The sequence below is a fragment of the Amyelois transitella genome, chromosome 2 (assembly GCF_032362555.1).
Source record: "Amyelois transitella isolate CPQ chromosome 2, ilAmyTran1.1, whole genome shotgun sequence".
Taxonomy (NCBI): Eukaryota; Metazoa; Arthropoda; class Insecta; order Lepidoptera; family Pyralidae; genus Amyelois; species Amyelois transitella.
The window spans coordinates 12,860,484-12,887,097 of NC_083505.1; the positions used below are offsets into that span (position 1 = coordinate 12,860,484).

At 35.8% G+C, this 26,614-nt stretch overlaps 3 protein-coding genes across 8 annotated transcripts; 1 reads left to right on the forward strand and 2 right to left on the reverse strand.

The window, feature by feature from the left end:
* Window positions 1–67: 67 nt before the first annotated feature.
* Window positions 68–3,886, reverse strand: LOC106132193 (uncharacterized). 3 transcript variants are annotated; one of them, XM_013331548.2, is made up of 6 exons: window positions 3,731–3,886; window positions 3,541–3,655; window positions 3,362–3,447; window positions 2,677–2,800; window positions 2,034–2,158; window positions 68–1,587 (listed from the first exon to the last, which is right to left on the reverse strand). In XM_013331548.2, the coding sequence occupies exons 1-6, from the start codon at window positions 3,740–3,742 to the stop codon at window positions 1,456–1,458; spliced, it is 594 nt and encodes a 197-aa protein (XP_013187002.1). In that variant the 5' UTR covers window positions 3,743–3,886; the 3' UTR covers window positions 68–1,455. The 3 variants fall into 3 exon arrangements, with proteins under 3 accessions (XP_013187002.1, XP_060800586.1, XP_060800624.1); XM_060944603.1 differs by having other exon boundaries at window positions 2,019–2,158; window positions 3,541–3,886; XM_060944641.1 differs by having other exon boundaries at window positions 3,362–3,459; window positions 3,541–3,886.
* A 380-nt stretch (window positions 3,887–4,266) lies between these two features.
* LOC106132201 (phospholipase A2 group XV) lies at window positions 4,267–13,002 on the forward strand. Its single transcript, XM_013331557.2, has 7 exons — window positions 4,267–4,708; window positions 4,809–5,180; window positions 6,480–6,573; window positions 6,848–6,981; window positions 9,717–9,888; window positions 10,323–10,445; window positions 11,222–13,002. Exons 1-7 carry the CDS (start codon window positions 4,621–4,623, stop codon window positions 11,460–11,462), a joined length of 1,224 nt encoding a protein of 407 aa, XP_013187011.1. The 5' UTR covers window positions 4,267–4,620; the 3' UTR covers window positions 11,463–13,002.
* Window positions 13,003–26,359, reverse strand: LOC106132200 (TBC1 domain family member 20). Of its 4 annotated transcripts, none has more exons than XM_060944400.1 (10): window positions 26,102–26,359; window positions 25,810–25,938; window positions 25,329–25,435; window positions 24,794–24,931; window positions 22,942–23,144; window positions 21,183–21,399; window positions 20,053–20,162; window positions 19,175–19,253; window positions 19,041–19,095; window positions 13,179–16,772 (listed from the first exon to the last, which is right to left on the reverse strand). In XM_060944400.1, exons 1-10 carry the CDS (start codon window positions 26,250–26,252, stop codon window positions 16,573–16,575), a joined length of 1,389 nt encoding a protein of 462 aa, XP_060800383.1. In that variant the 5' UTR covers window positions 26,253–26,359; the 3' UTR covers window positions 13,179–16,572. The 4 variants fall into 4 exon arrangements, with proteins under 4 accessions (XP_060800428.1, XP_060800383.1, XP_060800345.1 ...); XM_060944362.1 differs by having other exon boundaries at window positions 19,041–19,092; window positions 19,169–19,253; XM_060944445.1 differs by lacking the exon at window positions 13,179–16,772 and adding an exon at window positions 13,003–13,067 and having other exon boundaries at window positions 19,041–19,253.
* Between the last annotated feature and the right edge of the window lie 255 nt (window positions 26,360–26,614).

The following is a 26,614-nucleotide window of genomic DNA, read 5'->3' on the forward strand; positions in this document are numbered from 1 at the left end:
TTATCAATGTGTGATTGATACAATAAAAAAGTACAACCGTTTACAAAAGTTTTATTTCCTTTAACAATGCTACCGGTGTTATTAAAATTGTATGCAAAAAGTTTTTCAACGCTAATATTATACTTATTTAATAACAAACAATCATTCGAAAATAACCATAAATAAGTAGGTATAAATAAGTAACACCTACGTACCTAAATATTACATTTTCTCAACTTGATTATTGCAAACCTGGGTATTTTTTGATTTTACGGAATACAGAGCCGATAAACATACATTATTGCATACAAAAACTACTTGTACCTAAAATAAAATAAATATTTTACACTAATTCTACTACAATTCCTTTACATGCAATCGCATGTACCTAACATTTATTAATGGGAATAAGGACTCCACAACCCAGTACAGTCGCGCACTTACGCGTAAAATAAAGTAGAAAGTTTTGATAATTAGCAGTATCTTTATTTGCAAAGTTGCCAATATTTTATTATACTTAATTCAGTAGAATATAAAATGCGTGGCGCGACTGAAAATCCTACACCCTTCTAGAAGTAACAATTAGGCCACGTTTTTGTTATATATCACACGATTTAAAATCACAATTTTATCGATACCTATAATGGACAGGACAAATTTACTTACGTTAAAAAAAATATAGAATTAGGTGTACAATTTCCTAAAAGTTTTTTGGGAATTAGACAAGTAAATAGCTTAGAAATGCCTTTCTATTGGAAGTGATTTTTATTGTGAAATCGAAAAGAAGTTAAGCGGGTTTAAGTTTTACTCCAGGAAATGTTTTCGGATCAAAGGGACTTTTTGAAAGAGAGTATTCTTCAATGGTGTCTAGGGGAGGTAAATAAGGGATATACTTAAATAAAACTTAGTATCATCAAGTTCATAATTTATCATATATGTGGTTTGTGGATATGCGAAAATTCTAGTTTTTGATAGGCTCATTTAAAAAGATTTATGTCCAATACACGACATAATTATCTATTTCAGGCTATTGAATATTGATTGACTATTCATTCAATGATTTTTATTCTATTTTTAAAACTAGCGGTTACAATTGAGAAGGCCGATCCGTAGATTTTGTTAGTTCCAAAAAGGATCGAGGTTAAACCTACACGATTGTAGTTGTATAAGAAGTAATTCTTGCAAGGCGTCAAAAAATGACGCCATCTTGAGACAACGATTATATATTGTTAAGTTGTATGTTTTAAGCATGTTTTAGCATGACAATCTGATTATGCCAGCATTCTTTGCAATAATGAGGCCAAGAGCGATATGGGATAATTATTACCTTACCTTCCCTCTCTAATTCCAAGGTTAACCAAAAAGATTGGAAGGGGAGAGAAGAAATACGCCTTGCAAACGTTCGTTAATTGACCCCTTGGTTTTTGACCTTCGCTAACGAATACGCTTGATTAATCTATAAAAATCATAGATAATCTATAGCGCCGTCCTCTGATCATAGACAATAACAGCATCGGCGTCGAAGAACTGACTGTGGGACTTGCTGAGCGCGATGATGGCGGCGTGCTCGCTGCGCATGCGGTTCTTGTACTTTTTACTGAGGTTCACCTGGAAATTTATATGGGTAAAAATAAATTCAATATGGATGTACTTTTTTTTGCTTCAAATTTGACCTGGGGTCTTTTTAATTTTAATATTTCATATAAATTAAGGCATAACAGACATACGGGTTTTAATGTTTTTACTATGGTTCTAGATAACTAGCTGTGCCCGCGACTGCGTCCGCGAGGAATTGTTATTTTGGGCATCATTGAAGCCCTTAAGGATAAATAATTTTCCCCGTTTTTTCACATATTCCATTATTTCTTTGCTCCTTAAAGTTGCAGCGTGATGTTATATAGCCTAAAGCCTTCCTCCATTAATGGTCTATTCAACGCAAAAATAATTTTTCAATTCGAACGAGTAGTTCCTGAGATTAGAGCGGTCAAACAAACAAACTCTTCAGCTTTATAATATTAGTAAAGATAATTCAAACCCACCACCCACCAAAATACCTTGGCATAAAGTTGTTGCAGATCATCTTCGGTGGAGAGCGGCCGTGGCTTCGGTCTTAGAAAAGCCGGTAGGGAACGCGTTTTCAATGCGTCCATGCTTGCCGCGCCGTCTAGATCATCCAGCACTGCACGAATAATAAATATATATATACCTTTATATACGGTACAAATTACACAGATCGAGTTAGCCCCGTAGTAAGTTCGAAACTTGTGTAACGAGACACTAACTGAATAATACTTTTTTTATAATAAATACTTAGAAAGATAAACATCCAAGACCCAGGCCAATCAGAGAAAGTTCGTTTCTCATCATGCCCTGGCCGGGATTCGAACCCGGGAATAGAAACGTACATTTATAAATTATGGGATAGACAGATCTTCATTCCCCATCTTTTGTCTAATGTGCCAGACGTATTGGTAACTTATTAACAAGGTACTCTATCCGCAGACATTGTTATGGTTATCCACAGATGATCCAGTTCCAGTGAGCGAAATGATGCTCTACAAAACTCATAAGAAATTGGCGGTCGATATGCTGCATTATAAAGGTAATGAAGATGACCTAGAGAACCCACTGTCATAATATGTGATGATGATGATGATGTGACATATGATAATGAATGAAACAGGGTAAAACACTCACTACTGCTGGAGGCGTACTGCGCGGGCGCTGGTCTGGCTTCCCGCTCGGCGCGGGAGACGTGGCCGTGCGGGCGACTCTCTGCGTCCCCCGCGTAACTGACTGGCCTGTGACGATGGACCTGGACCTAACAACAGTTAAATATAAACTTAAATATAGTAAAAAATAATCGTATCTACATCTGTAACCGGTGACTGGACCTTATTCCACTACTACTACCCTGCTTTACCTAAACTAGACAGATAAGGTACTATAAAAGTAAATGGCCTGAACATTCCTATGTCCTAAACATGAGCCAAATCTACAAGACCATTCAGAGAAGAAGACACGGGGAACGAGCATTCAGTGAATAAATATTCAAGGAAATGGACTTTAGAAACGCGACATTCCGGTTATCTATTAGGCCTAATTTGCCGGGAGTTCTACATAAGTAAACGTATGGATGAAGTGAAATATGTACCTATGCAAGTATCATGGCAAGTAAGTTAATCGCTGCCGGGGAGAGAGGCGTGATTTTGTGTACTTATGTGTGGTGGATATAGATCCACATATATACATAGGTATAACTGAATCATCTTGACAAACAATATAATCCATAAAAATTACATCAAAAACAGTCCTTTTGTTTACGCCGCCACAGATAAACCCGCGTTCAATCTATCTATAAATTTACTTTTTATAAATTTACCTCTGTATGTTTCATCCTATAATTTTCTTGACTAGTGTAGGCCTGATTTTCCTTAATTGAGTAAGATTCTTTGAGATATTGCTCATCTGCAAAAATTACTGATTAATTAACTGAGAAAATTAAAATTACATAAACTTATTAATTATTTAAAGTAAGTCAAAAAAATAAAGTAAATTTACCAAATGATTTCTGATGGCGCGGCATTAGGCGGCAGTAACATATAATAATCAACAAAATAACAACACCGCATACGCCGCCAATAAGCCAGGACAACCAAACTATTATAACACGACCCTGAAAAGCATTATTAGGTATTTCAAAATAGTCTTGAAAATAAAATCGATTTTTGCGCAATGTATGCTTGCATACCTGCAAAAACATTTCAATTCCTAACAATAAAGCGAAAACCGCTCCTTATTGATATGTTATATCTTTTGCGTAACATTTTATCTCTTGTATCAAAAACTACTTAAAATTAACGATACTAACTATCTAATATAAATATAGGGCACACAGTAAACCTATAGCCATGTCATATCTACTGTACTGAGTACTGTACATTTAGAATTGTTTTCAAAATATCGCGCGTGCGCTATTCACTTTGCGTTTAGTATCGGGTTTGGTAACGAACGAGACAATATTTGTCATAATTTCATTTATTCTAATATCATTTCATTCTAGTAGGTACATGTGGATATTCCTCTTAGTTTGGGTTTGAGGATAAAATAATAACTACTTCATCATTTTCCTAGCTGTGGCCGACAATTTTGAATATAAAATTCAATTCTTCATCCATCTTCATCTGTTGCTTTACATCAATGTCAACCTGCCACCCAAAAGTCATTCTCAAAAGTCAATGTCATCAATAGTGTCAATCTGTTATTACCAGAACTTGACAGAAACCCTGGTTTGGTTTTGTTCGTTCGTTCGTATTTTAATAATTAGGTATTCAAATCTTGAATCTCAACTCAACATTACATTCTCAATACTCCTCCAAGATCTGATGTTGTGTTGTGGCTAGCTAATTAATTAATACTATTATCTAAAGTGTCGTATGTTTACCCCTATCAACTTTAACCTTAACCGCGACAATTTTGTCGTACGAGACACGACGTCAGTCTCGGACCATATTATTTACTTAACTACAATCGATCGTCAAATTACGCAAAAGCAAAAGGAAATCAGCTTCGCGAACCCGCTTTTCAGTTCTATTCTAATTCGCTGAGGCAAGAGTCGTACGCCAGACCATTGAGCATAAAATGTGCGGTTTGAAATTATTTTTAGGATTTATATTTACATATTGTTTACTGGCGAATAACACTTTTGGATTATCTCCTGTTATTTTGAGTAAGTCTGTTGCGGTTATAAATAATACAAAAAATCATACAGTCTAGTAGTTGAGTCTAGAACAAGTCAAAATAACTTGATTCTATTTGAATGTTTATAGTTCCAGGAGATGGTGGGAGTAGATTGGAAGCGAGACTGAATAGAACAACAGTGGTACATTACATCTGCGGGAAAATTTCGGATTATTTCAACATCTGGTTGAACTTGGAACTGCTGGTGCCTATTGTGATTGACTGCTGGGTTGATAACACCAGGCTAGAGTATGATAATGTCACAAGACTCACGAAGAACCCTCCGGGAGTGGAGATCAGGGTGCCAGGCTGGGGGGACCCGGAGCCGGTGGAATGGATAGACCCCTCACATGAATCCCCTGGTTCATACTTCAATAGCATAGGAGATGCTCTAGTCAAAATTGGATATGTGAGGAATGTGTCCATCAGAGGAGCTCCCTATGACTTCAGAAAAGCACCAAGTGAGTATTATTTAATGTTTTTAGAGTACCAAAATTGTTTTTAATTCCTATTGGAATTATTTGACTCTTGGATTTATGCCCTTTAGCAGAATATATTTTTTTCTGGATGATCATTATGTTGATAATATCTCAAAACATATCAATTATATTTAAAAACAAAATCATTAAGATATTTTGTTTGTATGGAAGATAGTGAGGAGGAATAAAAATATATGTATACATTTATCTTAATTTTGTATAATTAAAGGTGAAAATTAGTTTAATGGACTTTTCCCTGCACATTCCATAGTGTATAATAAATTATAAATAAAAAAAAAGTTATAAATGAACAAAAATGTTAGGCAACCCATTTAAAAAACTAAGACTGGATGGACCCTTAAATCAGCAACCCACAATCTGAACCAAGAATAAACTTTTATCACAAGTGATGAGAGCATTGTAAGGTATAAGCTTATCGTAGGATTAATAATTACAAATAAATCTTTCATATTCATTGTAGGGGATCAAAGAACTAAAAGTATATTATTATTCTCAAAACATATATGTAACATATCAACATCTTACAGTACACATCTTAACATTACAAGGAACAATAACTTCATAAAAATTATTCTATATGTGATAATATTTTCCTTATTCAAATCAGTATCAGTTTTAATTGTAATTATTACCTATCATTAACGGATTATATGACCAGAATGTGTTAAAAGTATTTTATCATGTTTTTATCAAATTTGTATAACTATCTATTTGCTTGATGTTATTGTGACAATAAGTTTTGTTATCACAATGTTATTGATCAATATCTTTTAAAGGTGATGCAAGATTGTATTAATTGTTGTTATGGTTACTTAGGAATGCTTTTTAACACTAAGTACATGTCATATATCACGCAAGGAAATATGCTAACAACATTTAAGAACAACCAAAAAAGCTTTTGATAGTGGAATAAGATTAATAAAGTAATAAAAGAGAAAAAGGAAGTCTTAAGATCAGATAAACAAAAACAACAAAAGAAGTGGCTTGGTTTTTCTTTTAAAATTCCTATGAGAGTGAAGCCCTTCACAAAAACCTACATTATAATATAATGTTTTTGTGAAGGACTTCACTATAATTTTGAAAATTTGGTCTGTCTGTGCCGAATATTATCAAAAACGGTCTAGTAGTTTTGTGTGAAAACATTACAAACAAACATACAAAACACAAATGTTGCCTCTTCATAAGTATATATATATATATATAGTTTTAGTATAGAGTTAGTGATTATGATACGCTATTAAGTGCAGACTTCGTCCTCAGATGAGAACGGGGAGTTCTTCGTGAAGCTCAAAACCCTTGTTGAGGAGACGTACAACATGAACAACAAGTCAGCGGTGACATTCATAGTCCACAGGTATGATAATGTTCTAAGGCAGTAGAATACAAAAACTGCGAGTGACGGTTTGGGTGCAACTTAATACCCATATGCTGTGAACAAAACTGTACATACATACATATAATCACGTCTATATCCCTTGCGGGGTAGTCAGAGCCAACAGTCTTGAGAAGACTGAAAGGCCACGTTCAGCTGTTTGACTTAATGATAGAATGTAATAAACCATATAAATGTAAATAAACCATAGAACATAGCCAACGATGTGAACAAGTGAAGTTTATGACATACACAGCATGGGCGGGTCCATGGCGCTGCACTTCCTCCGGCTGCAGCCTCAGAAGTGGAAGGACCAGTACGTCAGGCGGATGGTGTCGCTGTCCACACCCTGGGGCGGATCCATGAAGGCCGTCAAAGTGTTTGCTATTGGTGAGCTTTTTTTATTTTTTTTTATCCCTTACTCGCTCTCACTTTCGCATTTAGAACCAATATTAGTTAGTATTAGTATTAGAAGGATATGAGATCAAGGAACTTTAATGGTATTATTAATTTGTTTTTTTAACTGTATCGTCGCCTTCAAATTATCTTTGAGCATTATCAACTCTGTTGTCAACAGAGTCTGAAGGGTAGTGGTTAAGTTAACCGACTTAAAAGTGTGAGATACTCGATTCGATAATCCATTAGGTAGTCACTTTTCTTTCAATACTTCCAAGTTGAATATGAAGGAAAGGAACATTCGGACAATTTATTATACCTAGTTACAAGATCATACATAAGTATAGTATATATAATCACGTCTATATCCCTTGCGGGGTAGACAGAGCCAACAATTATATAATAAAGACTCATAGGTCCCGTACAGCTGTTTGGCTTAATGATGGAATTGAGATTCAAATATTTGCAAGCCCGTCGTCTAAAAGATGAATCCTAAGTTTATATTTACGATAGTTGCCTTTTACGACATCCTTGGGAAAGATAGTGGGATAGAGAGAAAGAGAGTGAGATAGAGTGGTCCACTTTTTTTTTATTGGTGCCGGGAAACACACGTTACAAGATCAAGTTATTATAATCACTAATTCATTATCACCACTAAGTTCATTGACCTTGACTTGACACACCTCCAATGCTAAGACTTGGTTATCTTAATTTCAATAGTATACGATTATCTTTAATTATTGCTAACTGTTCCCAACACTATAAATGGAAAAACTCGGTAGTACGAGTATGCTCCTTGTGTTCATAATTTTAAAAACTAAATTTGATTAGCTTTCCTTCACGTACCTAAGTATGGAGCGACTGATGATGTGATTTATTCATCATTTACATTAATTATTTAATTTATAAATTATAATTAGTTATTTTTATTTATAATTTTTTTTGTTTTTATTTTAACAATACAATATTGACTTTCTTAAGCTCTAAGATTTTTAGTTGGCAAAAATTTCCAAGATTGTAGATGTAGGTAGGTATATATGTTAGTGTAGGAAGAGATGCGTCGATGAGTACCTAATACAATATTGATTTGATCGATTATTTTATTTCTCTTTGTCATCTTTGCGTGTACCCAAGCCTCCAACGAAAGGGATCCTCCGCTACTATGCGCCAGAGCCTAGAGCCCTTTATTTTAATGTATTTATTGAAGTAAATTAACAATTAACGTCGATAAGGAAAAAATCGATAAGACTGTAATCAAAAATCATGGAATTTGAATCTGTTGGAAGTGCGTTAGTGTCTTTCATAGGGCAATTGAAGCCGAATTTAAACATTTAGTGCCGTGTGGTTCCCGGCACCAATACAAAAAAGAATAGGAGCACTCCATCTCTTTCTCATGGATGTCGTAAAAGGCGACTAAAGGATAGGCTTACAAACTTGGGATTCCTTTTTTAGGCGATGGGCTAGCAACCTGTCACTATTTGGATCTCAATTCTATCATTAAGCCAAATAGCTGAACGTGGCCGATCAGTCTTTTCAAGACTGTTGGCTCTGTCTACCCCACAAGGGATATAGACGTGACGATATGTATGTATGTTTATTTACTTAATCGCCTTTGTAGTGCTTGACGTGCCATTGTATTTTATTATAGAACTATTGATGTAATAACTGATTATCGTATTATTAAAAACAACATAACATTCAATTACGTATTGTAAATTATTACGCATTTAGAAGTTATAAATGAATAAACAAACTTACAACTTGACCCATACAACAAAGTCTGATGATAATAGTATGAGTGATGATGTTAAAATCACTGTTACAATCCACAAACATACATATCACGTCTTTATCATTTACGGGGTAGATAGAGCCAATGTTCGTAAGACTTGAAAACCATCATCTAACTGGATAGGTCAATTATGGATTTAAGGACACGAGATAATGTCATGTTCTTAGCCCATCGCCTGCAAAAACAATCCCAAGTTTATTAGCCCATCCCTTATTCGCCTCTTACGACATCCACGGGAAAGATATGATTTGGTTCTAATCTTCCGAAAATCACGATGAAGAAAATAATACATACATACATATAGTCACGTCTATATCCCTTACGAGGTACGCAGAGCCAACAGTCTTGAAGAGACTGATAGTTATTTCAGCTCATTGGCTTGATGATGGAATTGAGATTCCAATACTGACAGGTTGCCAGCCCATCGCCCAAAAGAACCCAAGCTTATAAGCCTATCCCTTAGTCTTTTTTTACGACATCCACGGGAAAGAGAAGGATTATTATACTACTATTCTTTTTTTTTTATTGGTGCCGGGAACCACACGGCCAACACACACTAATCAAGAAAATAATTTAGGTACATATGTATATATTTTTGTGCCGTGTGGTTCCCGGCACCAATACAAAAAAGAATAGGACCACTCCATCTCTTTCCCATGGACGTCGTAAAAGGCGACTAAGGGATAGGCTTACAAACTTGGGATTCTTTTTAAGGCGATGCAATGGGCTAGCAACCTGTCACTATTTGAATCTCAATTCTATCATTAAGCCAAATAGCTGAACGTGGCCATTCAGTCTTTTCAAGACTGTTGGCTCTTCCTACTTCGTAAGGGATATAGACGTGACATTCAGTCTTTTCAAGACTGTTGGCTCTTCCTACTTCGTAAGGGATATAGACGTGACTATATGTATGTATGTATGTATTGTTTCCCTCCAGGCGACAACCTGGGCTCGCTGATGCTGCGCGAGAGCGTGATGCGCGCGCAGGAGATCACGTGCCCGTCGCTCGCGTGGCTGATGCCGTCGCCGTTGCTGTGGAAACCCGACGAGGTGCTGGTGCAAACGGACAAGTTCAACTACACCATCGGCGACGTGCACAAGTGGTTCGCGTGAGTTGCTTTCATAAATAAATATAAATAAATATATACGGGACAAATTATACAGATTGAGTTAGCCTCGAAGTAAGTTCGAGACTTCGTAACACAAGTCTCGAACTTTTTTTTTTTACCTACAAAAAAGTAACTCACTCACTAATTGCCGTGTGGTTCCCCGGCACCAATAGAAAAAAGAATAGGACCACTCCATCACTTTCCCATGGATGTCGCAAAAGGCGACTAAGGGGGTAGGCTTATAAACTTGGGATTCTCCTTTTAGGCGATGGGCTAGCAACCTGTCACTATTTGAATCTCAATTCTATCTTAAAGCCAAACAGCTGAACGTGGCCTATCAGTCTTTTCAAGACTGTTGGCTCTGTCTACCCCGCAAGGGATATAGACGTGATTATATGTGATGTGATGTGTGATTTAATATCATATTTCCACAGCGACATGGACCTGCCCGATGCGTGGGAGATGTTCAAGGACACTCAGAAGTACAAGAGCGACTTCACGGCGCCCGGCGTAGAGGTGCACTGCTTGTACGGATACAACATATCTACTGTTGAGAAGTAAGTATTTATTTGATTTATACACTATTCTCTAACAATCTCAACATTTCATCTCATTAAAGCTAGACGAGATTCTCAAAAAAAATGATTTCCTAAAAAAGGTAGGAGTGGGTAGGCCTAGGCGAACGTATCTTGATCAAAGTAAAGACGTCCTGGCAAAGGGTCAGGTTAAGAGTACCCGAAACCGCCGAGTTGCATGCCTTCGCTTCATCCACATTCATAACTCTCTTCATGCAAGTTTAAGGTAGAAATTTAAAAAGACGTGGGGTCATCGTCCCCACTTCAATTCGTTATTCAAATTCATCAGCACAGAATTACATAGAGCAGTAAAAACAGCATTAGTCGGTAAAAGCACAAAATAGCGACATCTAGCGCAGTTCAATAGAACTACAACGCGGTCGATATGTTCCATGTCACGTAATATAATCTCAGAGAAATTAACTAGATGGAGCTGCAAGTTACTTATTGCAAGGACACTTTGCCGCAATTTAGCCGCTCTTCGACCCATTTTGCGTGGAGAGGTACCTTATTAGTTGAACCATATCTGTCAACCTCAGTAAGCATAAAGTTTAACAATTCTAAGAAACAGAGTTGTGCCGACTTCATCACACTTTAACCTTTATTATCTTCTAGTACAGCAACCCTAAAAGCCTTCAATTTGACAGTAGAAATTCTATTTGACCACATTATACTTCCTAACCTGACTATCTCTGTGGCACTGGGTTCTAATCCTATATTTTTTTTCAAGTAAGTAATGTATTCTCATATCGTTCCAGACTAGTTTACAAGCCGGGTACCTGGCTAGACGGTTACCCCACTCTATCCATGGGAGACGGGGATGGCACAGTCAACCGTCGGTCTCTCAGCGCCTGCGAGTACTGGGCCAAGAGGCGCGGCTTCACCACCCTGAACAGGGGGAAACCGGTGAAGTCCTTAGCGCTGGCCAACGCGGAACATCTGAAGATATTGCACGATCAGAGGGTCATAGATTACGTTAGAACCGTCATGAGTATTTGAGGTGAGGGTAGGTATAGAAAATGTTAATTTTCAGACCAGTTTTACAATTCTTTCTTGCAGGTGGTTCAGAATAGAAAAAAATAAGAAAAAGTCATGGGATGTTATCTTTGGTCGCTTGCTATCGTTATTTCGCTACTTTTAAATGGAAGACCGGGTAATTTTAAAGATATAAAATTATGCGTGTAATAGATTATGTATAAATAGAGAAATGAGGGTAGTTCAAATACCTCAATTATTGAAATAACATTGTCATGTAATTACTTCGTCATTCAAACTAAATTATATGCCTTACCATTCCGCTGCCGAAAGCATTTCAATAGCGTATTAAGATTTAAGACAATTTATAGGTGAAGGGAGTTCTATCAATAAGCCAATATTGTCAAGGTATGATCTTGATTTCGTCTCATTTCATGTTATTTAGTAATTTATTCATCACATCATAAGCAGAGTGTGCTATACATGACGTAAATATGTTAAGACTGTTACTAGTATTTCAATACTGAGGGTAGTGCAATATTTCTTTATATAACTATCTAATAGTATTAAAGTGTATCATTTATAGAGAACATAATAGCTGGTCGTACACGTACGGGTATGTCCGTCAGATCTGTCCGGCGGGCAGATCCGCGGTTCGCCACACACGAGACGGGCATTAGTTCAAATCCTGATTCCAGCATATAGAGTCTTCTCATATTAGCAAAAAATTGCGATAATATGTCTTGGTTTCATTTAAATATTTTATGCGGGCTAGCTAATAATATTGCATATTTTCATGATATAAGTACAACTTTGTGCAACTTTTGGTAGCTACTTAGAAGAGATGTGCTAACAGTTATTCGTATTTGAGACCCCAAAATGAAGCTATGCATTTAACTTAGTGTCGTATACTTATTAAAAGTGATCGTTAAATTCATGAATTGCTCTCTAGTAAATGCTTGTCGGATACTTATTTTACTTTCTCTAATATAAGTCTTAACACATCCTAACGATATATGGTAAAGATAAATAATAACAGCTAATTTGAGCAGAACAAAACGTGTCTGTCAAATAACCTTACGAGTAAATAATGTTAAATAAAAAAATATATTTTCCTTATTAATAAAATACTGAGTATGAAACGTAAAGCTTCCACGGCTGTGATATAAGCTCTCTGTATATTTTATTGTATATTTTCTGATTTTGTTAAAGGCAGTACATAATATTTTTTTTTTACCTTAAATGATTTTCTGGTTGGTGGATACCTAACTCACTTGAAGCCAGGGTAGGTTACTAGTCTGTAATTTTAAGCAATAACTCAATTCTTATATGATGGAATAATTTGCATTGTATAAAGTCGTGTAAAGACACATAAATAAAATGTTGCTTTGGCATCAATATCCACAAGTAAAAATAAATTGTTATATGTCTTATAGAAAAGATTTGTCAACATTTAAATACTACTTAAACTGAAGCATTTTTCATTATATATACATGTGCCTGCGATAATCGCTCGTAAATTGCCAACTTTTAATGTTAAGAAACAAAATAAAATAAATGAAATATGCATAATGTTTTTTATTTCGACTTCGTGCCGCGCGTCACAGCTCACGTGTATCGGTTCTTTCTCTGAAAGGTACAATAAATGCACATTTTTATAAATGTTAGTCATATATCAAGCATGCTCCCATAGCACATGCGAGACGGCATTTATATCGCGCGTAAAACTATCGCTTTCCCGTTTCACGTCATTATAAAAAGCGAAACAGCGAGTTTTTCGCGCGATAAAAACTGCGTCGCGCGTGCCATACTACGGAGGCTGATTAGAAAATAATAAGGGAAGTAGGTTCTATTTTCCATTGCTGTTCCTAGAAAATCAGGTTAGAAAAAATGCGAATCACATTATTTAGCGATTGAACCATAGATATCTAGAAATAAGGCCCATTTCCACATTGGACATAATGAAGAAAATAAATATGTGCAAAAAAAAATATAAAGCATGCCATGGTTACTATTTTACTACGAATAAAACGCCAAATAGTAATAAACATTATTATTAACCCTTGCTGCACCCTTCTGCAATAAGTGTATGATTTATACGCCTACCCTACATAGCCATGTTTAACATCATACAAAAGAAAGACGTACAAACATACAAATAAATATAGGTTATATGTTGAATAAAGCTACACTTAATACTAATTCACATCTGCCAGGGCGTTTTGAAACGTATTGCGTAGGTAGAACATAAAAATTCATCGCTCATTACGTTATCTTAGAATTAACACAAAGATGCTCGCAAATCTAATTTTGTGTTTAACCTTGCGCTATAACAAAATTATTTTCTGTACCAAATTAAGAACAATTTTTGGTTAATTTGAGACCGAATACTAAGAAAACTAATCGGTAATAGAATAAAAGGACTTTGTAATAATTCTAACATAGGATTTAATTCTAATAACATACATTATTATATTAGGAATCTCTCAGGCGCTCAAAGATCTTTCAATCACAATATTTGTCAAATAAACATAACAAAAACAAAGTACATATTTAAATCGATTTATTGTTTACATTTGCGAAATTAAACTTACAATTACAGTCTGTTTTTCGATTATTTGTTATTATAAAGGTACAATATACACAGGATGATGGGGTGACACTGGATATTTACAAAACATGAGTGATGTTACATTATCAAAATTATACTATCCCAAACCGTGGATAAAAAAAAACTTATAATTTTGAATGTAGGTGTAAAACTAATCAGAACTTAAAATGAATGTTAGATTTTAAAAACATTTCTTTTTTATAAAATGCAGGGAAGCTTTGACTATTGTGTGTGGTAATCAACTAATAATGGAATAATATAGGAATTTGATAATGTAACGTTTATGTAATTTAAAAACTTTAACATTAATAAATGCCGAATATTGTATACATTTGCACTTAAAATTTTAGACATATACATTGGTTTGTTTAAATAATTTGTGAACCAATTAACTTAAATGTAAGTGCATAATAAATTAATTTTCTTACTACTGCCTTAGTACATTACATTAATCTGATGAGGAATGAATTAACACATTAACCTATCTACATAATAGTAACAAAATAATATCACATGAGATTAATCAGAACGCAATATACAAATAAAAGAGGCCACATATTGTTCACGATACCAAAGACTCACGAGAAAGGCATCTATGTGAATTACACTTCATAGTTCTTAAGCACGGGGACTACTTAGACACCCTAACCATATAAACCAATTCATTTTGTCCTCCGAAAAATTCCATAGTATAAAGTTACTTTTTCCTAACAAATGTTTTCAAAGTTTTATAAAGACAGACTACGTGTGCACTGTACAACGAGGGGAACAAAGTGAAACACATGATACAATACATTCTTTTTCTAAGCAAAATGACCGTTAAAATTCCATACTTTGATTTAACATATTCAAAAAATGCCTTGAATTTTTATTTTTAAGAATTACAATAATATTTTATTTGCGATATTTTACAAACAAATTTAATAAAAAATTTACATTTTTTTTCCTAAAATTTTTTTCATAATGGCCGGCAACCCAAACGTTGTATGTAAGTGAGAGAATCCAGCTCCACCCATATTTTAATTCGTGGTCGAGCCGCTTCCACCTTCCTGTTTAAGGACATCGACTTTATTTTCATTATAATAATATCAATTTCACCGTGCACCAGTGCAAAATAAGCGCGTATTAAATAATAGCAGTCATGACAGTGAGATTTTGCCTTTATTAAAAATAAATGTTCGAGGCATTTTGGTGTACGTGCTTACATGTCACCCTGTGAGTGTCGCTGCCTTCTAGATCCGTTCTTCCAACTTTTTGAATCAAATTTTAAGTCTAAAGTGTCTTCAAAAGCTCTAATTAATATGTTTATTTATTTGATAGCTGTTTAATTATGTGTGATGTTTGTAAACGCGTGGAAGCAAAACAATGATCAACGAAAACGTTAGTGTTGGAAGAACGAATCTACAGATGTTTTTAATATGAAATGTATTTACAAAAAGGCCTTATATAACTAGTTCGTAAGAACATATAGGTAACGATCACAATATATACAATCCGAGATCTAAATGTAACAAAGTGCGGTTCTCTTCAGCTACCTTCTCAAGTAACTAATAACACTGTATTAATTCAACGCATTTCACATGACATATACTTAATTAACACATCTCAATTCCTATTTTGGGTGTTCAGAACCTTGAGAGAGTCCACATTAACCTACATTGACGTTTATTATTAAAGAAAATTGCATAATTTCTCATTGGTTCTCATATCTTGGAGGTTTCTCAATCATATTTAAGTATCATTAAGTCCTTATATACGAACGTTGACAAGGCATATGACTTCTCTTTCTTTTAAATACTTCTAATTACCTCAAGACAGAGAAGATAGATATGCCTACCAACGTTCGTGAGTATACCTCCTGATCGGTTGGCGAACTGTCAAATAGTAATGTCTTATTTGACACGAGAAACAATAGGAATTACCCGAATGAAAAGCTGAATAATGTTTATTATCGAAATTATGTTTCGAAATTTATGAGAAAAAAATATATAATTTTTATATGGACTTGGAAATAGAACATTCGTGCATACTATATTTGCATTCAAAGAAACCCATTAACATTGTTTAACTATTAAGGCATTTGACTGCGTTTATCTTAAAATTTATTATAACGTCCATAAACTTCTAGTACAAATATTAAAGGGTAACTACAGTAAAAAATCCTGAATAACTTTTTGATTTTGAAAAAAAAATAAGAAAATCTTTAAGAGTGAAATGGTGTTTTCTTTTGCTATTTTCACTATTTAATTAAGAAAAGTTTTGTTGAAAACTAAACGTGACCGAAATCACCCTTAAAATATTTGTACTTCTTCATGCGAGCCTTATGTACTACACAATATACCACAGTACGCGCCAAATTTGTTTGCATAATTTGTGAGCATGAGAAATTTCTTGTTTTTTTTTGTCATTTATAATGGCAGTAAACCGGTTCTCAAAAAAAAATATTATTAATAGACTAAACAAAAAAGTTCATTGAATGAAACATCATCATCATTCATCGATTTAAATTTGACAGCTGTCATTCTAATGCCACTTTAGAAAGTTTATTTTGACAAACATATTTGGCGCGTACTGCGAACTTAAATCTAGAACGTTCAGTACAATTGAGGTGTCCACGCGAAATCGCTCCTTAATACAACGGCGTAAGGCCTCCTTTCCAGCATCAGTTTGTCCCCCGCAGACCCGCGTGTTCGGTCTACACTCACCCAAGCACCATGTCTCAACTTTAAAGTTAAACGTATGTATATATCAACATTTGTATAATTCAACAATGCATTAAATGAGCATATTTTAACACAACATTTAATGCTTCCTTCGTGGAGTTTTTAACGGAGAATGGGACGTCTCTTTCTCTTCTATAGTAGGAAAACAAAAGTACAAAATTCTGGTTGATATTGTGCAGAAGGCTGACCGACGGTAATAACCTTTGCATAATAAGTATCACTTACATAAGCGCTATCTACAGTGAAGCGGACAGTTGAGAAGACATTTTTTTACAGGGATATTATATCTTTTGGGATTTAAAAGATACTCTTAATTCTAGTCAAATTGACCCTGTTCTAGAGTGTGAATGGCTACTTAAAAGGTTCCTTATTCTATAAATCACATATGAACAAATCAATTGTAAAACTTTTGTTATATTTTACTAATGACCCACCCGGACTTCGCACAGGTAGTATTTAAACACATAAAAAATCCCATTGGATCACTGTTGCGTAGTTTTTAAGATAAGCATACAAACATACATAAGGACAGACGCGGGATACGACTTTTTAGTGATAATACAATGTAGTGATGAAAAGGGAGGTTAATTTAGTCACTGACCGTTAATTGTCCTTAGCTAGGTAAGCAAATTATGATAAGGCTTAAATAGATTTGTACTGACACAAATGTTGATATACACATACCTAATGGAAAAAACCATAAATATTACATTAATCCATAGCCGTGATGTGATCCCGTAGCTTTGTAAAGGTATACCTACTTGTGAGTTCACTTTATGGTAACGGTTTTAATACGCGACAATTTATTTTTGTATTATACAGTTGTAGACATTTACACTTTTTAACTTTAAATTTTTGAGTTTGATCTCGAAAATTCCCGATGATTCGACCAAAATTCCTCATATTTTAGAGATGTCTTATGTAATTGTTTTTTAATTTATGTGTAAATTCTGGATCTATAAGAACCTCGATTTTTTAAAGATATTATTATTTATATGGAATTATAAGATTTTATTTTTGTTTTATTACCACAGCTGTCAACTTTAATAAAACCGCTACCACATAGTGTAACTTCCATACATTTTTCACATATCTTTTGCATACAGTTTATTATTTAAATGTACGATGTATGAAAGCTTGATATTAGCCAGCAATGGAAAGCTTTAACCGTTAACAAAAGCGGGGTAACATTGAAACATGATTTTGGGTTTTAACATCGGTTCGTAAGGGAGGTACGGTTCGAGATTCAATTTGATGTGTGTAATATATTATGTGATCATTCTAACATATAGTATGATTTGACGATAGCTATTCTCGTAAAATGACAAATAGAATTTGTACGTTATATGGCAGTTACCACATTAAGTTAACTTGAAGAGATTGCATTAGCGATAAGTCCGCTTTTGTGCCATCTCTGTCTGTTTTGTGGTGTTTTATATGTTTTACTCTTATATGTCTTACTCTTGAAACCGGTTGGGCGCATTATGTCCAATTCGCAAAATGTCCAATTGTCCAGTTCGCAATCCGCAATGAGTCCAATTCGCGATTGGTCAAGGCCACTTTCGAACTGGACCAATTGCGAACAGGACAATTGGACATTTTGCTAATTGGACAAAATGCGCCCGAACGTTTGTAACTTTTTGATGAGGCCCTAAAGGGGACTGTATGGTAATTATATGTTCTAATAAGGATGAGGGTTTACCACGAGAGCCTTTACAAGATAAGTCTACAGGTTAAATTGGAAACAAATGTCTAACTATGCTCCCTAAAGGTTCAGGCAGAAGAGGCAGGTCGAAGAAATCCCGGTTGGCTGGCATGATATCTGTGCTGTATTAGAATTTGTGCCAAGAGGCTCTCTCATATCTGCTTGTTCCCGGTTGCACCCTTCACAGATGTGTTTTAGGGCTCGGGGTCCGCCTTCTGACTCCAAAACTCCGACTTGGTGAGAAAAAACATGGACCCTGGTCGTGGGATTGCACTGCTAACGAACGGCAACAACGGACACGTAAAAATGAGAACGAGATTCACCATACACACCGCTAGAGGGCTTCAAAAAAATCTATATAACTATATTCAAAATTCAACTAAAATCATTTCACGTGAACAGTTCACATTAATCATACCATACATATCATCAATTTCAATAGACACACATTTCGAATACGGAATCAATCCGAACGACCAAAACGCTCGCACGCCATTGGCTCAATCTCGAACCCGCCCCCCGCCTACCACCGGAACAAGACAAACTGATAGGCGCGGCGCTACCTGGCGAACACGTCGGGGCGGTAGTACACGTACACGCCGAGCAGCACGGTGGCGGCGGCCAGCGCGGCGCCGCGCGTGCGCAGCGCGGCGGGCACGCAGCGCGCCAGGCGCCGCGCCAGCCGCCGCGCCGGCGACGCCGCCGCCCGGGCGTTCCGCGCCGCCAGCTGCCGACGACGCAGGCGCTCCTCTTCCTCTTGGCGGCGTTGCTCCTCTCTGTGTGACCGTGATGAAACATTACTTAGTCTAAGTTAGGTTCTGGTTGTTCTTTTTTTCGGTTGGGCGCATTATGTCCAATTCGCAAAATGTCAATGTCCAGTTCGAAATTGGTCCGTTGCCTGGACCAATCGCGAATTGGACTAATTGCGAACTGGACCAAATGCGAACTAGACAATTGGGCATTTTGCGAATTCGACATAATGTGCCCGTACGTTATTTTCCCTAGATGTGTGTATACATAAAAAAATATACATTAGTGGCAGAAGTTTATCTGTACATTGATATACATTAATAACTAATGTAAAAAGAGTACCGCCTCCTTCCTTGAAGTCGCTTGAATCTCTTAAACATTCTCCTAAGTGAAACAAACACTTTCCGGAAAACCGCATCGAAATCGGTTCAGGAAAACGCGAGATAATCACGGACAAACATACAGATCAAACTGAAAACCACCTTTTTAAGGCAGTTAAAAAAAGTTGTTTGTATTTTTAAAAAAATTAAAAACTTATTTAATGAAATTCGTTACAGAGATAATAAGTCGTTTCATGTAAAAACCTGAATTTTCCAATCCAGCAAAGCCGCACCTCTTGCTCATCCCCAGGAAGATAAGGATGTAACCAGCTCTAGAAAGAAGTACTTATTTAACATACATACGTATATATCAAGTCTATATAACTTGCTGGGTAGACAGAACCAACAGTCTTGAAAATACTGATAGGCCACGTTCAGCTGTTTGGCTTAATGATATAATTGAGATTCAAATTTAACAATGGTATTAAAATGAGAATACACTCACTCTCTCCTCTCCAGCTCGTAAACTTCCATCTCGAGTTCACTCGGGTCGTTTTTGTCGTACAACTTTTTAGCAGTCACCAAGATGTCTTCGAATGGCAAGTCATCGGGTAACTGTAACAAAAACACACATACATACAAAAATAAAATAAATATATACGGGACAAACTACACTGTTTCAGTTAGCCTCGAAGTAAGTTCGAGACTTGTGTTACAAGATACTAACTCAACGATACTATATTTTATAATAAATACTTATGATAAACATCCAAGACCCAGGCCAATCAGAAAAAGTTCTTTTCTCATCATGCCCTGGCCGGGATTCGAACCCGGGACCTCCGGTGTCACAGACACCTACTAGAGTACTACCGCTGCGCCACAGAGGCCGTCAAAATACATACCTTGCGGGGTAGACAGAGCCAACTGTCTAGAAAATAGTGTATGGACATGTTCAGCTATTTGGCTTAATGATAGAATTGAGATTCACATAGAGACCGGTTGCTAGCCCAGGTAAAGGGTCAGGTCAAAAGTACCCGAAACCGCCGAGCTTGCATGAAGAGAGTTATGAATGTGGATGAAGCGAAGGAAGTATGCAGAGATCGTGGCAAGTGGAAAGAGGTAGTCTCTGCCTACCCCCTTCGGGAAAGAGGCGTGATTTTATGTATGTATGCTAGCCCATCGCCTAAAAAGAATTCCAAATTTGTAAGCCTATCCCTTAGTCGCCTTTTACGACATCCATGGGAAAGAGATGGAGTGGTCCTATTCTTTTTTGTATTGGTGCCGGGAACCACACGGCACTGCACAATCTGAACTATACAATTAAATGCATACATGTTATCATTGCCATAATATACCTGTGCAATTGAATCAATTGTCAGTGGAACTAAATACATAAAACTTAAAGCTGAACGTGGCCATTCAGTCTTTTCAAGACTTTTGGCTCATTAAGTATTTGACGTCAACCAATGTTCCTAAACCATACGTTTTGACAATTATTAAGCGATATATAGTATCCTATAGTAATGAATAAAAATTTTGAATTTTGAACTGTTGATATGTATATTATGTGTTCAGATTGTGGTAACTATAACGCCTATCGGACCCCTAGTAAGAGGAAAACGCACAAAATCTCACCCTGGACAGGAGACAGTGCATCATCGCCATATCACAATCGCACACGTACACCTCCTCAGCCCTGTGCAGCACTATCGCCGCCGTCACGTACACGGGGAACAACGGCGGCGCGCACAGGAAGTAGTCGTACAGTCTCACCACGTCCGAGTATCTGTTGAGGCTGTGACCGAACCACGTGAGGTACCAGGGGAGGGCGAACATCGTGCCGACGCCCGCTCTGGAAGAAGATATTGATTAATTAATTCATACATATATTCTCATCTGTATCTGTTGACAGAGCCAACAGTCTCGAAAAGACTTTACTAAGAAAATTCGCCTTATCAGGCACATATTGACGTCATTTTAATTTTCAACATCATATATACATACAATCACGTCTACGAGTATATCCCTCACGGGGTAGACAGAGCCAGCAGTCTTGAAAAGATTGTAAGGCCACGTTCAGCTGATAGGTGTAATGATAGAATTGAGATTCAAATAGTGACAGGTTGCTAGTCCATCGCCTTAGTCGCCTTTTACGACACCCATGGAAAAGCCATGGAGTGGTCCTATTTACATACAAGCCTTTAAAAAATATATGTTTATATGGTAATTATATGTACACAATAGGGTACCGGACAACTTTTCAGATTGTGTTTAAAAATAATCTTTATTTATTTATATATCCATAAAAAATATTATTTTAAATAAATAAATCTTTTGGAGTATTTAAAAACGTCAAAAACGTAATTTATTTAAAATTGCCGCGAAAACAGCACTTTACGTCAATTCAGATCGCGTGACGTCATATGTTTGGAAAACAAACTACAAGCCCTATTACATTACTAGTGATCAGTGCTTGGATAATTTAAGTATTTTCTTACAGATCTAGAAACATGCAAAACTCATAAATATCTAACCTTTAAAATCATAGAAAAAAAACATATGTGAAAATAACTTTGTAAACAATGAAACTAGTTTTAGGTTATGTTTTCGTTTGTTATTTCTTCAATCATTTCTGTTGTTAAGATAAACAAAAAAAGGTTGAAATACTTACACAAATGTTTTCACATTGCTAAATTCAGCAAATTAAAAGTCGGTATTAGTGGCAAAGAAACTGCCGACCATGAAAATATCAATCTTTTGGGAGATTTCTATTGTTGGCTTGTAACCTTGTTCCATGATAAAAGCTTGATAAGCGGCTTCAAGCACTTGCGACAACTTCTGTTATGAGTAAAGTCCTTCAATTCGTAACTAATTACAATTAAATATTTTTAGAAACATGCAAATAAATCGTAGAATAACTCGAAATAACATACAAAGCAGTGTTGTTTACTTATCACTCATTACGTATGACGTCACCCACTGTGATTGGTGTTTGGGTTCTTACGCTGCACAGATAAAAAATATTGGATTTTTGCAACTTTATTTATTGATTTAAAATTATAAATCATTGTTATTTCTTAAAAATCTTTATTAAGTGATGTTCTTGTATAACAAACTTTATTTAAAACACAACTTAGATTTTTTTTCGATTACTGTCCGGTACCCTATTGAAGCTTATTGTTTCAACCAATTATTCTAAGCCCCTTTGTACTCAAGACTTTTCTATACTCCACGCCTTTAGCCTAAAAGCGTTAACCGCCAAACATATCTATTGAATACAGACAGCAACGTAATTTTCGGACTACTATACAGAAGCGACAAATATAAAATAAAAAAATAAGTGAAATCTGTCAAAAAAAAAATTATAATTAGTACAAATAAAAAACAATCCTACTTCTCCAAACAGTCCGCCAGTTTCTTCTCCGCCCTAGCTATGACGGGCAGCATGTAATTGAGCAGGTGCTGCGTCGGCTGCATGGTGAGCTGCATGAACGGCGCCAGCGGTGCGCCCGCGCCGCACGACAGCCGGCACAGCAGCGGGAAGGAGGCGCGGTCGCCGCATACCAACAGCAGCGTGATGGCCACGTCGTGATAACCCTGGGGGAGACGGGAGTGTCCTTTTTGAGTAGGTGTTGTGTTGTAAAGTGCCGTGTGGTTCCCGGCACCATTACAAAAAAGAATAGGACCACTCTATTTCTTTCCCACGGATGTCGTAAAAGGCGACTAAGGGATTAATAAACTTGGGATTCCTCTTTTATGCGATGGGCTAGCAACCTGTCACTATTTGAATCTCAATTCTATCACTAAGCCAAACAGCTGAGCGTGGCTTATCAGTCTTTTCAAGACTGGTGGCTCTGTCTACCCCGCTAGGGATATAGACGTGATCATATGTAAGTATGTATGTTGTATTTGCCATGTAGGTGATGGGCTACCAGCCTGTCACTATTTGAATCTCAATTCTATCATTGGGCCAAATCAGGTGAACGTGGCTTTACTGCCTTTTCTAGACTGTTGGCTCTGTCTACCCCGCGAGGGATGTAGACGTGATTATAATTATGTATGTATGATGTTGAAAATTGAAAGGACGTGAAAATGTGCCTGCTAATGCCAATTTTATAAAAAAAAATGTTTTTTTTTTAAACGGTACCAGGTAGCCAGGCTGTCGCCTACAAAAAGAATTCCAAGTCCCAACTCCTGAAATTGTTCTTTCTCCTATTATTGAATCGATACAAACAACGAAAAGCAAGTTGCTCGGTAGGTGCATACATTAATGTTTAAATTGAGCAGGGTCAAAAACATAATTTTATTATAAGTAGCATTTATATGCTAATGTATGCTACTTAGCATATATTGTTATGAGTCAGTCATAATATAATAAATATGAGAATACATAAACATACAAAGTACTATGAGGATTTAAAGTTGACGTTATTGAGGAAAATGCTGCAGTGCAGTTTGTTACTTCTTCTGCTCTGACGCTTTGGAAGCAGCAGTAATTTTAGTCTTGAGTAATTTATTTGACGTCAACAAATGTTGTGAAACCAAAAGATATGACAATTATTAAGTGATGTTTGAAATGTTCCATAATAATGAATAAAAATTTTGAATTTAAAGATCTATTCAACTTTATACTTATAGAAAACACAACGGCAGGCAAAACAAGTACAACATATACATATATTTATGATAAGAACACAATGAGAACGGATTATATCAATAGCCAATCAACTAATAGTTTACATATCATTGAACCGTTGGTATTTACATTAGATAATGTGGTAAGGACAAGACTGTTTCATAAATTTTTGTGGATATCCTGAAATGGGTCTGAGGGGATAAGTGACTAATGAACAATATACACAGCGGTAGCCGAAACTGACTTTCAATGGGAAGTTATTACCAAAATTAACTACTCTTGATTAGTAGCTTCAGATGGATATTATATCTTTTTAAAGATTTTTCGCCTATGAAACTTGTTATAATATAATTTGCAGACGGATCCTAGCATCATTCCAATTTGTCCTTTATATTATTTGTTTTATATCAAACTAGTTTCTGCTCGCGCCTTCGCTCCCATATAAAGTAGCTTATGTCAATCCCAAAGGTCTTTTCTATATCTGTGCCAATCTCGTTAAAATCTGTCCAGTAGTTTTTGAGTTCATTCATTATAAACATACAAATATTTTTCTCTTTATTTATTTAGTGTGCATAATTACAAAATTTTGTAGAGAAACAATTTGTAGTACCTGATAATACTTCAAATGTGGATACTCAATGATGACTCTCAATATGAGAACTGTGAGCTGGTCCTGGAGCGCCACTCTTTGCTCGTACGGAATGCCGGGCGGAAACCTCTTGAGGGAACGGTTTACATCCAAAACAACCTAAAAAAAAAAATTTTTTATTAAATACATTTGTTTAACAATCTGACTGCTATGAGTAACATGAAAGGTCTGTTAATGTAGATTTTCAGATACATTAACTTAAAACATTAAACATAGTAATTTGAACAGATAATAAAATTTTGTTGGTAAATATTGAGCATTTATATTTAAGTTGTGGTAGATTGGAAATTCTAGCAAAGATAAAGCCTCTGCCTACATCTCCAGAAAAAAATAATTATTTAATTGTTTAAACTTTACGCATGTAAAACATACAATAGGTCGACTTAATGCCCCAAGGCATTCTCTGCCAGTCGAACCTTTGGACCAAACTGAGATAGATGTACTGGTTATAGTACTCATATGTATTAATATAAAACATAATGATGAGTGATGTTACCTGGCTATACTCTTGATGTGTAGACAGTTCATCTAGGGATGGTGGATCAGTCATTTCCTCCTTGGTCACTCCTACCAATAACGGCCATATAACTTTCCTGTACTCATCTGAAATGTTAACATATTTTAAGCAACATGTGCATTATCATACGTAAATACATATTATCACACCAGTAGACAGAGCCAACAGTCAAAAGACCAAAAGGCCATGTTCAGCTTTATGGCTTTATAATGAAATTGAGATACAAATAGTGACATGTCGCTAACTAATCGCCTACATATAGAATCCCAGGTTTATTAGCATATCCCTTAGTCGCCTTTTACGACATTCATAGGAAAGTAATAAAGTGGTACTATTCTTCAGTGCCGGGAACCACACGGCACTAAATACTGTTACCATGCGTTATCAGGATACATAAAACGGCGATAAAACTGTTATTGCCTCACTATTACTCATGATACACACGGTATAGTAAACATACCACAAATAAGTCCTCCTGTGCTCACTGCAAAACTCTTCCATTGCTGATAATCCACAGAGTCTGGGTCAGCGATGCAAGCCTCTATCTCCTTGCGCTTCGCAGTTATCTCGGGGTCTTCGATTTCTTTCTCTAGAGCCAAATTTGACAGTTGATCAATTACCATTAAGTATGTTTACTTTCACTTCGATTTTATCACAAAGTAACACAGGAAACTCAACAAAACGTTCAACATTTAAACAAAATTGAACCAAATAACAAAATTAGAAAAATAAAATAAGATTGTTTACAATACCTAGATCGAATTTCAATTCAGAAGGCGAAGATATGTCGTCAATATTTTTGGTATGATTCGGGTCGAAGACTTGCTTTTTCGCTGGTGAGGAACAGTCACCATTTAAATTACATGTATCGCCGATGTCGGCGTCTGTATTGTTAGGCTCCATCACCGATAATTATTAAATTAATCGAGCAACAACATTACACCATTTTCTTGAGGTAATGACATTTGCTTGCTTGCTTCTTGCTTGCTGTGATTGAGAGTTTTGGTTCGTTTTTGACGTTGACGTTTCTTCTTCTACATATGGATAGATGCGTTCGTAAGTTATATCTCATATTTTTTATCATTTCATATACTCTAAGTATTTTTCACAATTTATTATTATTATAATTTTTTGAAATATATATATTGTATGTAGCAGACATTATTTTATTTATTACCTACTTCCGATTTTACTTAAAGATTCTTGCATCATCATCATAACTATAATTTGGCTCTATATCTTATTTCCTTTGACGCTTAGCCATG

Excerpts from the sequence above, each read along its gene's own strand:
- LOC106132193 (XM_060944603.1), bottom strand. The coding sequence starts at position 3,742 with ATGTTTTTGCAGGTATGCAAGCATACATTGCGCAAAAATCGATTTTAT. Across the intron at positions 3,448-3,540 it reads GCGCCATCAGAAATCATTTG|ATGAGCAATATCTCAAAGAA; the intron begins GTAAATTTACTT and ends TAATTTTTGCAG. Across the intron at positions 2,801-3,361 it reads ATAGGATGAAACATACAGAG|GTCCAGGTCCATCGTCACAG; the intron begins GTAAATTTATAA and ends AACTGTTGTTAG.
- LOC106132200 (XM_060944362.1), bottom strand. The coding sequence starts at position 26,252 with ATGGAGCCTAACAATACAGACGCCGACATCGGCGATACATGTAATTTA. Across the intron at positions 23,145-24,793 it reads CACATTTGAAGTATTATCAG|GGTTATCACGACGTGGCCAT; the intron begins GTACTACAAATT and ends CGTCTCCCCCAG. Across the intron at positions 21,400-22,941 it reads CTGGCGGACTGTTTGGAGAA|AGCGGGCGTCGGCACGATGT; the intron begins GTAGGATTGTTT and ends ATCTTCTTCCAG.
- LOC106132201 (XM_013331557.2), top strand. The coding sequence starts at position 4,621 with ATGTGCGGTTTGAAATTATTTTTAGGATTTATATTTACATATTGTTTA. Across the intron at positions 4,709-4,808 it reads ATTATCTCCTGTTATTTTGA|TTCCAGGAGATGGTGGGAGT; the intron begins GTAAGTCTGTTG and ends GAATGTTTATAG. Across the intron at positions 5,181-6,479 it reads TGACTTCAGAAAAGCACCAA|ATGAGAACGGGGAGTTCTTC; the intron begins GTGAGTATTATT and ends CTTCGTCCTCAG.